The sequence below is a fragment of the Pagrus pagrus genome (assembly GCF_965226575.1).
Source record: "Pagrus pagrus genome assembly, chromosome: 2".
Classification (NCBI taxonomy): Eukaryota; Metazoa; Chordata; class Actinopteri; order Spariformes; family Sparidae; genus Pagrus; species Pagrus pagrus.
In genome coordinates this window covers 3,793,153-3,805,587 of record NC_140186.1, presented here as the reverse complement: position 1 = coordinate 3,805,587, position 12,435 = coordinate 3,793,153, and the positions used below count along the sequence as shown (strand labels likewise).

The 12,435-nt window shown below is 41.3% G+C and overlaps 2 protein-coding genes across 2 annotated transcripts; one reads left to right on the top strand and one right to left on the bottom strand.

The window, feature by feature from the left end:
* Positions 1–5,770: 5,770 nt before the first annotated feature.
* On the bottom strand, positions 5,771–7,356 carry gtf3aa (general transcription factor IIIAa). Its single transcript, XM_084366504.1, has one exon. It carries the CDS (start codon positions 7,342–7,344, stop codon positions 6,280–6,282), a length of 1,065 nt encoding a protein of 354 aa, XP_084222630.1. The 5' UTR covers positions 7,345–7,356; the 3' UTR covers positions 5,771–6,279.
* Positions 7,357–7,443: 87 nt separating this feature from the next.
* yju2b (YJU2 splicing factor homolog B) lies at positions 7,444–12,294 on the top strand. Its single transcript, XM_084366492.1, has 10 exons — positions 7,444–7,531; positions 8,525–8,565; positions 8,673–8,726; positions 8,826–8,908; positions 9,118–9,173; positions 9,249–9,309; positions 9,436–9,578; positions 9,951–10,123; positions 10,443–10,581; positions 10,922–12,294. Exons 2-10 carry the CDS (start codon positions 8,563–8,565, stop codon positions 11,422–11,424), a joined length of 1,215 nt encoding a protein of 404 aa, XP_084222618.1. The 5' UTR covers positions 7,444–7,531; positions 8,525–8,562; the 3' UTR covers positions 11,425–12,294.
* The last annotated feature ends 141 nt before the right edge of the window (positions 12,295–12,435 follow it).

Below are 12,435 nucleotides of genomic sequence, written 5' to 3'. Positions count from 1 at the left end.
GCTAAATATTTCAAGAAAAGTGGAGTAAATGGAAGCGAGTCAAACAAAATGTATGTGAAGGAATACAAACTGCAATTTGGGCCAATCAATACAATAATCAAAACAAAGCACGTTCCCTCGACTGCACATTGTTAATGCCTGACTCCTGGCTTCACTCAGTCACATTTAGACACAGGGGAGTGTGTCCAATGAGATTTTTAAGTTTATTTATTGTATTTAAACAGACCCATTTCTCATGTATTATAGCTCTGTTGATATGAATTACAAAGGAATCAACTCCTAAATCTTGAACTAATAACGCTGCATGAAATTTACTGCCAGGAATTTCAGTAATTCTTTCGAGGATCAGGTCTTTGAGACGGCGATCAATCACACATTAAAATAATAAATGGCCATGTATTTTTAAGTGAGCTCTTCCTCACTTACAGTCTAGTCCACTCAAAACGTCTGACTATAACTTGAGTTAATTTGACCCCAAATACTTGTTTATAGGCAACTGATACTTATACATATATATTATCTTTATTATTAGACTTTATTTTATTGCTTCAACACAACTTAAACAAATAAAAACAGGAATAACATTGAAAATTGTTTGTTTAAGGTGATTAATTAAGCTACAACACAATCAAATCAAATCACACTATCAAATTTCCAGATTGCAGTGTACATTTCTTCACATACATATTGTTTGACTTCCTCCTATTTACTCCACTTTTCTCTAATTATTTAGCTTTTGTTCATTTTTGTTTTTACTAACTTTCATGTTCTGCTCACCTTTTCCTGTTTTGAATTCAGTAACGTGCCTTTGTCTGTTTGTCTGGGTCCCATTTATTGTTTGACATCATGAGTTTTGAGTAGTTGCCTCAGAAAGAAGAATAAAATGTTGGCATTTTTTTCATGCAAATGTGTCGCCGTCACAACAAGAATGGAAATAACGCACACAAAAGCTGAAAAATGTACGAAAAGCAGAAGATGTCAAGCGTGTGTCAGCTGAGGTAAACAATAAGAGCTCTCCTTCACTCAGCTCTCTGCAGGCATGTGAAGCGATTCTCACGCAGAGCGTCTATTTCCCGGTAAATTGAACAGAAACAAGAACACGTAAAGGGCAAAGGGGGCTGACACATTCCTTCCCCTTCTCAAAGAGAGACGGGAGGATGAAGGCCAAGTGAGAGATGAAGAGACAGAAGGAAAACGGAGGAGGTGGTGGGAGAAATACAGTGGAGATAGAGCAATCCCCTTTGGATTGTGGCCTAAATAACCAGTCTGGAATCCTGGGCCGTCAGGAGGCAGGAATGAAAAGAACGTGGCATCGCTTTATGCAAATACACTAAACATTTTGTTCAGTGCTAAAAACCTGCCCAGATCTGAAAACTGATGTCCGTTATTTAAAAATGTGCCGCTGTCGCCTGTTCTTCATGCCAGAGTTGATATCACAGGGGATTATATTAATGTGTACACATCCAATTTGTGAGGGTTTTCAGCCATGGCTCTAGTAACAGCTCTCTGTTGGTCAGTCGGTCCACCACTCATGATGACTTTTCCTCGACAGCTGCCAAAGTTTTTACTGAACTTCTACTCGTCTACTGGATGGATTGATGCAGACTTGGTGCAGATATTGATGCTAACCAGACGATGTGTCATAATAACTTTGGTGACTTTTCCTCTTGTGCCACCCTGATGTTGGCTTTTATGGTTTTGAGGGAAATATCTCAAAAGCTGTTGGATCAAGTGTCATGCCGTGTGTTGTCAATATGTCCTTGCCTTGATTGTTTTGTATTTTATGTCTTGTTTTTTGAAACACAAAACCTCCAAAAAGAGACTCAAAACCTCCACAAATTCACACAAAACCTCTACAGAGACACACAAAACCTCCACAAAGAGACACAAAACCTACATAAATACATACAAATCCCCCACAAATACACACAAAACCTACACAAATACACATAAAACATGCACAAATACACACAAAACATCCACAATTACGCACAAAATGTCTACAAACCTCCACAAATAGACACAAAACCTCCACAAAGAGACATGAAACTACCACTGCTTCTCTTTCTCATCCTGCAGGTGATGGACGAGTTGAATGGATGAATCACTAAGAGGAACAAGACGAATCAGAGACGAGCCACCACAGGAGCCTGAAGCGGCAGGAAAAGTGAGTATCTATCACCTGTACTTTACAAGGGCTATCACATCTGGGTGATATATCTGCAGTGTACTGATGGTCACTGTTTGTTTCTCCAGAACGAGCAGGTGAGCAGGTGAGCAGGGCTCTGGGAGTTTTGTGGACAGGTCTTTGTGGACTACGGCTTCACCTGCTCAGAGACATTGACTCTGCTCTTTTATTCAGCGCCCTGACTGGAAACATAACTGTATGGTTCATGCACGGCCCAGGACAGGAAGACTCTGCAGCAGGCGACCCATCTATCTACAGAGAATCGGTGGCGTTGGTGAAGTGAGGTGTCTGCACAGAGCTCAAAGAAACAGAAGTAACCGCTGCCATAGCATCAGACTACAGAACAGCTTCTGTCCTCAGGCGGTGAGACTCCTGAACTCACCCTCAACACTTAACTTCATAAGATACATGGCTTTGGTTTTTGTCCTTGCGTGATGTCGCATAAAATGACTCAAACTAAGCTTTGTTTTACAAGCCCGGTGTTGTAATATGTTTTCTATCAGATCAGTAGGACATGTTGTGCTGGTCGCAGGCATTTAATCATAGAAGCAAACACACTTACGCTCCAACCAAGCCTCTGAAGCTCCCATGTTAAATCTGAGCCTAAATGTCTGGAGGAGAGCAGACAGTACCAGTTTTCTAACTCGCTGTCGTCCCCTCATCGACAGCTATGGTCATTTTAATATGAGCAGGAGTTTGGGAGGTATTTTCTTAGGAAATTAAGCAAAACTTACAAATGTTCTCTAATTCATCAAGCCAGAGACTCCTTTCAAATATTAATGTTCCCCATCTTTGTTTTTACTAAGTAAGTATTTTGATTGAGTCGGCCATTTTGTCCCTCTCTCTCACACAGACGCTATGGAGGACAACAAGTGTTACGGAAATAGTAATAAGGCATTTAACTAATTGTACAGTAAATATAGGCATTCATAAATTAGTTTACAAATTAATCTATTTATAATAAGACTAAATTACAAAGTAATTCATTATTTGATATTTGAATAATTCAGTCATTTAATTGTGCGGCTCTACTAGACTTTCCGATTGTGATTGGACTGAATGGCTCCAGTTATGACAGTGAAACGAGTCATTTCTTTACATTTGTAAAGTAATTTATTAATGCCTATATTTATTGTACAATTAGTTAAAAGCTTTATTACTATTTCCGTGACACTTGTGGTCCTCCGTACTGGGCTACTTTCAGCTCCCTGTATAAATGTCACAATTGTCTGGTTTGCACTGGTCTACTTTTAAATCTTTTTCAAAACATCATAGATCTTTAAGGGGAAAATCCCTCCTCCCGGTGCTGTCTGCTTTGGTGCATTCCTGCACGTTGAGCACATTTATTTTGTTGCGTCATGATCCAGACGTACGTCAAAAATCTATATTTTTCATGCTGTACAGCTTCCTGTACGTCTATACCTTCTATTAGAAAATATAAAAACTAATCCTCTACTTCGGAGAATTTATAGGACATAAAAGAACCTGAAAAAAAACAACATTTTATGATCTCTGTGAGATTTTTTTCTGCTGAAGTACTTACATTTAGAGATAACGTGTACGGGTTTATCGGCAGCTACCTTTGAACCCATCACAGTCAGCTTCTGTCTCTGTCTCCAGACTACAGAGGCTCAGGCACGACTCCAGACTGGGCTAAATGTAGCCTGAGTCAATGCCAAAACTGACATGGAGAGGTAAAAATAGAGCATGCAATATAAATGTACATTAAGAATTTGAATGTGGAATAACTGTGAGATTAAAAGGCTAAAAATAAGCAGAAGTTATGAAGAAGAGTGATGCCTTTTAACCAAAATGTGACTGATAAGAACACAGCGAACAAATCTGAGCATTCGTTCCACATGATGAATTCAGGTTGTATCGCTCCAACAGGTCATGTAGGAAGCTTTTTTAAAGGAGGAAATGATTTGAAGACACGACATGTTACATTCAGACTGTAAGAATACTAATTGGATGAGGTCTGCCGTGCATTCCTGGATGAGCTGGTCAGACAGTCAGTCCATATAGGGCTCGTCTGAGCTGAGCGGGGCAGGAATGTAGGGAGCAGCCTTCCTGTAACGGGAAATATCGGGAGGAGGATTTAGCCCCGGAATCTCAAACTCGCACGGAGCTGCTCCTGTTTACGCTGTAAATCTGCTGGTCGGAGCTGAGATTCTCCACCGTGTGTCATCACGGCACAAGAATCTGCAGGTTATTTTCACTGACGACACGCACACCCCTTCTTTGGTTGAAGATGTGCATGTCAGTGACATCAGCGGCAGACTCCTGGGCCACGATGACACCGACTAGGGAAACATGCATGTTGACCAAAAGTATGCGGACAGCCAAACAAAGAAGAGTATGTGGAAACATCTCACCCTTGTGTGATTGTTGAACATGCCAGTTCGTCCCATAGGTGTTGGATGAGGTTGATGTCATGTTCCTCTACACCCAGTGATGGCATGTAACTAAGAACAATTACTCAAGTACTCTACTTACTTATCAAATTAGATATATATATATATATTTTCATTATTTCCATTTTCCTGTTAATTTATACTTCTGTTCTGCTACATTTTAGAGGCAAATATTGTACTTTTACTCAGATACTCTAAGACTTACGCAAGTGCTATTTTTATGGATGATGAATGAATATTTTAACACGATATCTCTACTTTTAATCAAATATGACTTACAGGTGCTTCTTACAACACTTTGCCACACCAAACTGGTATAAAACAAATCCTAAATGAAAAAACAACAACAGACCAAAAGTACACAACACTAAGCGGGGCGGGGTGTCCACATACTTTTGGCCAAATGGCGTAATTGTGCTGTCACAGTGAAATATAATGGGCTCAGTACAGATAAGGGTTCAGTGACAAGACACACACTCGCTGGTCATTTGTAGCTGCCATTTTAAAAAGACTTAGCTGAAGATATAAACTAGGGCTGCAACTAATGATTATTTTCATTATTGATTAATCTTTGAGTGGTTTAGTCTATGAAATATCATAAAATTCGACAGATACTTCCCAGAGCCCAAAGTGACGTCTTCAAATTGCTTCTCTCGTCCAACCAACAGCCCCAAAAACCCAATAATGACACAGATGAGCAGCAAATCCTTACATTAAAGAAGCTGGAGCCGGCAAATGTTCGACATTTCTGCTTGAAAAATGTACTAAAATGATCAGTCATTTTGAAAATAAGTTTTCTTTAGATCGACTAATTGTTGCAACTCCAATATAAAACTGTAAAAAATGGGAATCGCAGCAGAACAAAGAAATTCAAGCAGTGTTCATGTAGACCAGTGTTGATATGAAAAGATAGCTCTATGTATATGTAGGTAAGAAAATAGGTGTATATTCTGTATAAATGTCTAAAGAGAAGCACTACTGAAAGATTATCCTACAGACAACTTTCAAACTGCCAGATTTTACAGTTGACGGGTTTAAACTCCTGCACAGACATGGTTTATAAGTGATTTACAAGTTTTTCTGAGTAATACGCACAAAATCCTTGTAGTGGGCTCACAGACAGGATACCACATCAGGCCTCACAGCAATAAATACATCAGACACAAAGTCAATTCATGAAGACAATCGCTGCGGGTTTTATTTCTACAAACACCGTCTTTCAGCAAAGTTAGATTTTTCTGACATTTTCCAAAAACATTTTTTTTTCAATATTGAAAAATATATTTTTTTTAAATACAAGTGGCACAGATACAGAGGCCTTAATGGCTCCAGAAGTAGCAAAAATAAAATTAATTGAAAGACAAAAGACAGAAAAATAGTGCAGTTGATGACACTTAGAGGACGTAACGCAAAAGAGAAATGACTTCTTTCTTCCCATTTTCAGAAATACCTGAAATAAACCTAGAAATACATCAACTCAGCTGGCTGTCTGGTCCTTTAGGCTCCAGCCTGAAACCACCAAACAACCTGCCATGTCCAAAATAAAGAGACTTGATGCTTTTTGCTGATGGATAAATAGTCGAGGACTAAATGTATGTAAAGTTAGAAATGATAATACTTCATAAATGCTCTTATCAAGTGCCTGCTGTCCTCAAAATGCTGCTGTAAAGTCCTTCATTAGACTGTCAGAGGTGTAGTCAGGGCAGCAGTCAGTCCATGTATGTCCACAGCAGGGCTGCACAGCAAAGATGTGTCCTGCAGGAGGGACACCAACTCCACAGGACCCGGTGGACCCGGCTTATTCTGTGTGGATTCAGTCTCTCTGCGCTTTTTACAATCCACTTTCTTCTTTTCACTGTAGCCGCTCAACCTGGAGGCGAGAGACCTTTTGGGTCTCGGCTTCTTCAGCTTCTTCCTCTCTGGGTCGTGGACGATGCTGTGACGCTGGAGGCTCTGCCTCATCGCAAAGGTCTTCCTGCAGCCTGCGTGGGTGCAGGCGAAGGGACGCAGCTCCTCGTGGAAGGAGCTGATGTGGCTCTCCAGGTTGAAGAGCGTGGTGAATGACCTGGCACAGTCATTCCTCGGGCACTTGTAGACCACCCGTGTCTCAGCGTGGACTCGCTGATGCTGCTGCAGGAACCAGGAGTCCCTGAACACCTTGCTGCACTGGTCACACTTCAAGGTGACCCTGTGCTGCTCTTTTCTGTGCTTCAGATACTCTGTCCAGGTCTTCCCAGTGAAGCTGCAGCCCTCCTCCTCGCAGGGGTAGCCTCTGTGCACCTTCTCGTGACGCTTCAGTTTGCTGGGGAAGCTGAACCTCATCCGGCACCCTTCATAGGTGCACTGGTAGGGGGGCAGCTGGGTGTGCTGCTCACACATGTGGGACTTGAGCTGCTTGTTCTTCTTGAACTCCAGGCCGCAGCCGTCATATTTGCACACATACTTCTTCTGCTCCTGGGCGTGAACGCGGCCGATGTGCCTGGCCCGGTTCGTGTTGGTGGTGAAGGCCTCCTGACAGCCATCCACGGTGCACTGAAAGGGCTTCGCGCCGCTGTGACTGAGCTCGTGTCGGGCCAAGTGGTAGCTGCTGCAGAAGGACTTCCCGCAGCCATCGCGGTCACATGTGTACGGCTTCAGTCCGGTGTGTTTACACAAGTGCGCGTCCAGTTTCCACTGTTTGTTGTAAGCAGCCGAGCAGTCCGGAAACGAGCAAATGTAACGTTTGTGCGGCTCCGTTTGCATTTTTGCGGCATTGATGACGAAAAAACAGCTTTAAAAATCAGAAATGTCTCGCTGTGCGCTGCTCTGAACACGTTTTCCTTCTTGCCACCGGTACTTCCCAGAATCCTCTACACCGTGACGCCACTTCCGTTACCCATCAGCCCCTCTGGTGTTTGGTAGGTAGCCGTTTCTGCTGCCTGCTACAAGAGTAAGTATGTTGTTAAAGTTTGAACTCTAGTGTAAATATGACAGCAGCGCATTTAAAAAATAAAAACTGCTTTTGTTTGCGGTCATCATTTAGCGACACGTCGTCCATATTTAACCGAAGCGGGCGCTGACGTTACACAGTTAACGTTAGCTAGTTAGCTCATGCTAACGTCAGCTAGCTTCATGACGGAACATTACACCAAACTCTGTGCAAAAATCTGCCAATTTAATGTTTTTATTTACCCTGTGAAACAATGCAAGTGAAGCGTTTCCCCGTCGACATATACCGCTTGCTCGCTCAGTTGTCAGAAATGTAGTGACCGTATGTTAGCTATCCAGCCAAAGAAAGTTGTAACGCTAGCTAATTGTTTACACTACAAAACGTTGTGTGTTTACACTTTGCTAATAAAGTTTGGTGAAGGTCTCCACCTAATTATAACGTCCTTGGTCTGTACTAGTTGTCAGGTTTAGATCCGTATTGATTTTGTTAAAGACAGACAAATAACTTGTCTTGCTATATCAATCGGCACATTTTTCAAATAATAGTCTTGTTTGAAGTTTTCACCAATCTTAAAAACTGTTGCTAATTGGCCATACGTTTTCCTCAGATGCTAGGCTAGTTTGCAAGCAGCTGCCATTGATAAGCTAGCTAGTGTTAGCAAACGTTTAAGTTGAAGCTAACGTCAGTTTTCCAGCCAAAACTAACACCGTCTACTAAAACAGTCCTGCTATAAATCATAACGTTACTTTAATGAAGGTTGTTCTGTTCAGTTTTCTGTCAAAACCGTTTGAGTGGTTTTCAATACAGCTGTATGTTTGTGGTGCTCTTGAACTATATTGTATTACACAGAGGTGGTTGTGTTGCATTATGTCTGTTATTAAATACAATTCAACCTCTGACCATAGCTTTATCTAGATGGACTTAATAAACTGACAGCTGAGTGTATATAACTGTCTGTTACATGCATCCTAACTTTGTTTTCCTGTTGTAAAGGGTGAATCCATTACTGGTGCAGATATCCAGTTGTCACCATGGTAAGCTATACAATGCAGAATTTACCTGTGTGTGTCAATATACAAAAAATCTGAAGGATATATGTTCAAATACTCAGTTTTCTTTATTGTACTGTTTTTCTTGACAGGGTGAAAGAAAAGGAACAAACAAATACTACCCTCCAGATTTTGATCCGGCCAAGGTGTGTATGATCACACAGACCAGTGTGTGTTCCAGTCATTTTTAGTTTACCTTTTGCGTTTAGATGCTGAACAACATTTCCATAATTTTTTCACTTTAGCATGGATCCCTCAATGGCTACCATGGAACTCACGCTCTGCGGGAGAGGGCCAGGAAACTGTCCCAGGGCATCCTCATCATCAGGTCAGTACACACATAAACAGAAATGATCAACTTGATGAATATGAGTGTGAACGTCTCACAGAACTAATAAACATGGGGACATATAAAATTACTGTTATAAAACAAATAATCCTAGACCTTGAAAGATCAAGACATGAAGTAATGTTAAGAACTGGTGTTTTGTTATTGACACCAATCCTAAGTATATGTGACTGTTTTTGTCCGTTAAGGTTTGAGATGCCCTACAACATCTGGTGTGATGGCTGCAAAAATCACATTGGCATGGGTAAGTTTGAAGAACAACACGACCCTCATATAGTGTCATTTAATTTGTTATGACACTAATGTTCTTCTTGCACAGGGGTCCGTTACAATGCTGAGAAGAAGAAAGTGGGGAACTACTACACCACGCCAATCTACAGGTAATCACAGACAGCCTGGGCTGACTGCTGTTGTGATGTCCTTAAACAAAAGAGAATCATCATGAACCTCGATGGAAAAGGTGAAAAAATGTAAAATATTTACATAATTTCTGTCTCCTCAACCAGGTTTAGGATGAAGTGTCATCTGTGCATCAACTACATCGAGATGCAGACTGACCCAGCGACATGCGACTATGTGATCGTAAGCGGGGCAAACAGGAAGGAGGAACGCTGGGACATGGCTGATAATGAGCAGATCCTCACCACAGGTAAAGGATCCATGTTGGATATCAATCAAAAGATAAATGACTTGCTCAGTTCTGTACACGGTTTAGGCTGGTGATCAGCACCAGGAAACTGGAATCAGATAATTTTTACTTTTTTATTTATTAAAGAAAAACTAAAACTGATTGATTATGAAAATATTGTCAATTACTTTAATGGTTGACAACTCGTCGATTAATCATTGCAGCTCAAAACAGCTACATGACAGTGACATTAAAGGTTTTTGTTTGGATCATGCACAGAACATCTCAAACTGAAGATGTCTTTATGTCCTCACTGCTTTGAGGCTTTTCTGTTCAGGTTTAATATTATTGTTTTACATCTGTTTATTTCCACCTGATTGCATGTATTCACAGAGCGGACAGAGAAGGAGAAACTGGAGACTGATGCCATGTTCAAACTTGACCACGGTGGGAAAGACAAGGAGAAGCTTAAGAAGGCTCTGCCCTCTCTGTCGGAGATCCAGGAATACCAGTCCACCTGGAAGGACGACTTCCAGCTCAACAGCAGCCTCCGCAGGAAGTTCAGGGTAGGATAGTGACCGTGTGTGTGTTAGTAACTGCTTTATTAATGCAGATAAATGTTCATCATCAGTTCATCATCAGGAGTATATCGACAGTTTTTGTTTAAGTAAAGAGAAGTAAATGCAACAACTACAGTTTTGTCATTACCTCCTCCTGTCATGTCAATGCAAACACCAGTGACACATAATTAGTTCCAAAGACGACCAAATAGTAATGAGAAAATTACATGAAGCAGTTATACCAGATTCAGTTATAACCCTGTTTTGAGATTGTATTTGCACTGTGCCACTCAACTGACGGCTCTGCTTTTAAATGGCTGTGCAGACAGAGAAGAAAGTTCTGGCTGACCAGGAGGAGACGGACAACGCAGTGAGGATGAGGACCAACCTGTCCATCCCACTTCTACCAGAGAAGGAGGAGGACAAGAGACTGGCAGCACTGCTCACCTACCAGGCACCTGACTGTAAGGATCAGAAACAGGCTCTAAAGACATGTGTCAAGATCCATCCAATATGACCTCCTTTAATGGTCCAGTGTGTAAGATTTATGTTGTGCTCAAGTCAGAGGTCGAAATTTCACCTAATACAAATACTGTACTTTACAAAAATATCCTACACCCTCCCCATGAGTGCTGCTTTTTTGTGATGTCGGACAAATGATCCCTCATTAAGCTGGGTGGATTGGATGTGGCCAGAGTATATAAGTAGGAATTTATGTTTTAAAAATACTGGAATAATCCTGGAAACGTAAAGTTTGAATTCTAATATTGTGGTTGCTTGTCACTATTCCCTTCCCCAATTCAGCCTACGATGACAAGCAGCACAGCAAGAGGAAAGAGATCTCTACTCGTTCGTGGTTCAGCGCCCCCTCAGCCTCACCTGGAGGTGCTGCAGGCAGTCTGCTCCAGAAGCTCGGCATGCAGGGGAAAGAAGCAGCAGTGGCCAAAGCACTGGGCTCCTCACCAAGCCCCCTGATCCGCAAACGCACAGGAGGACCGGGAGTCAAATCTGAGCCCTGTGCCACCATCACTCGCAGACATTCGCATCCTGAAACCAACACATGTAATGGAGAGCTTTCTAAGGTCTCTCAGAAGGAGGAAGACCAAAGTTTGTCATCAACACAGGTGGAACAGGAGGCAACAGAGACACATGACAGAGGCTCCGTGGAGGCACATGTCAGAAGTACAGAGGAAGGACTGACAAACGGAAAGGACTCTGGGAAAGAGAAGGAGCAGGACAGAAGTTTAGGAGCTGTCACATCTCTTGTGGCCGACTACAGCGACTCAGATTCAGACTCAGGACAATGAGGCTGGGTGAGAAGATGAATGGGACTGTTTCTGTTTTCAGTGAATGGAGGTCAATGTGTCATTTTGTAAGAGTGAAGCACAAACATGAGATTGTCACAGCTGCAGAGATCTGCTGTAACCTGCTCACCTGTCTGCTCACAATGGAAATATTCTGATTTCTGAATGTGTGAAATAACTCAGATTTTAATTTGAAGCTTAGTTCTTTGCAGAATGTAACGTCATGAATGTGTTATGAGCAAACCTGTTAGGAGTGTAAAAACTTCAAATCAAAATGAGGATTCAGTTATTAAAATCAAAGGCAAGGTTTTTTTTCTCCCTTCCTCACTTGCCTGCTGAAGAAAAACAAAAACGATGCTGATATTTTGTAGGTGAGGAAACTCATGTTGTTTCTGCCATCTTCCTTCTATTTTTGTGTTTATCAGTAAAATGTTGTCATTACATTGTAAATAAATTATTTAAATTTGACCATGTGGACAAAAATATCACACTTGATACCAGGTAGCATCCTTTTTAAAGAAAACTTGAAAGTGTAAATTAAACCCAACGATCTGTTGATCTTTACACATCCTAACTCGTTAGTCTTACCATGGCATATCTGTCAGTGCTGAATAAAAAGGTCTATAAATTAAAAATTGGAACCGTGAAATTGTATCATGGATTTGGAGAATAGTGATACATCGTACGACCTGTTAATAATTAGGCCTTTGTGCAGACACTACAGACTCATCTTAAGTTGTAATCTGATTCCCACATACGTGTGATCAGATGACAAACCTGTCTGGCACTTGGTAGAATAAAATGCGAAAGTGTAAAATACTGTTCAACTGTTGTCGAGTTTGTTGCCTGAACATTACACATTGTTGCAACCGAGTAATGAGAATCCGTTTGTTTTTTACTCAGACGCAGAATCAAAGAGTGAAGCTGCCAAGCTGGTTCTATAAAAGTTGGGACACTGTAAAACATAAATAAAAACTGTTCATCTCCGTACACACATCCTTCTGTTACTGCCAT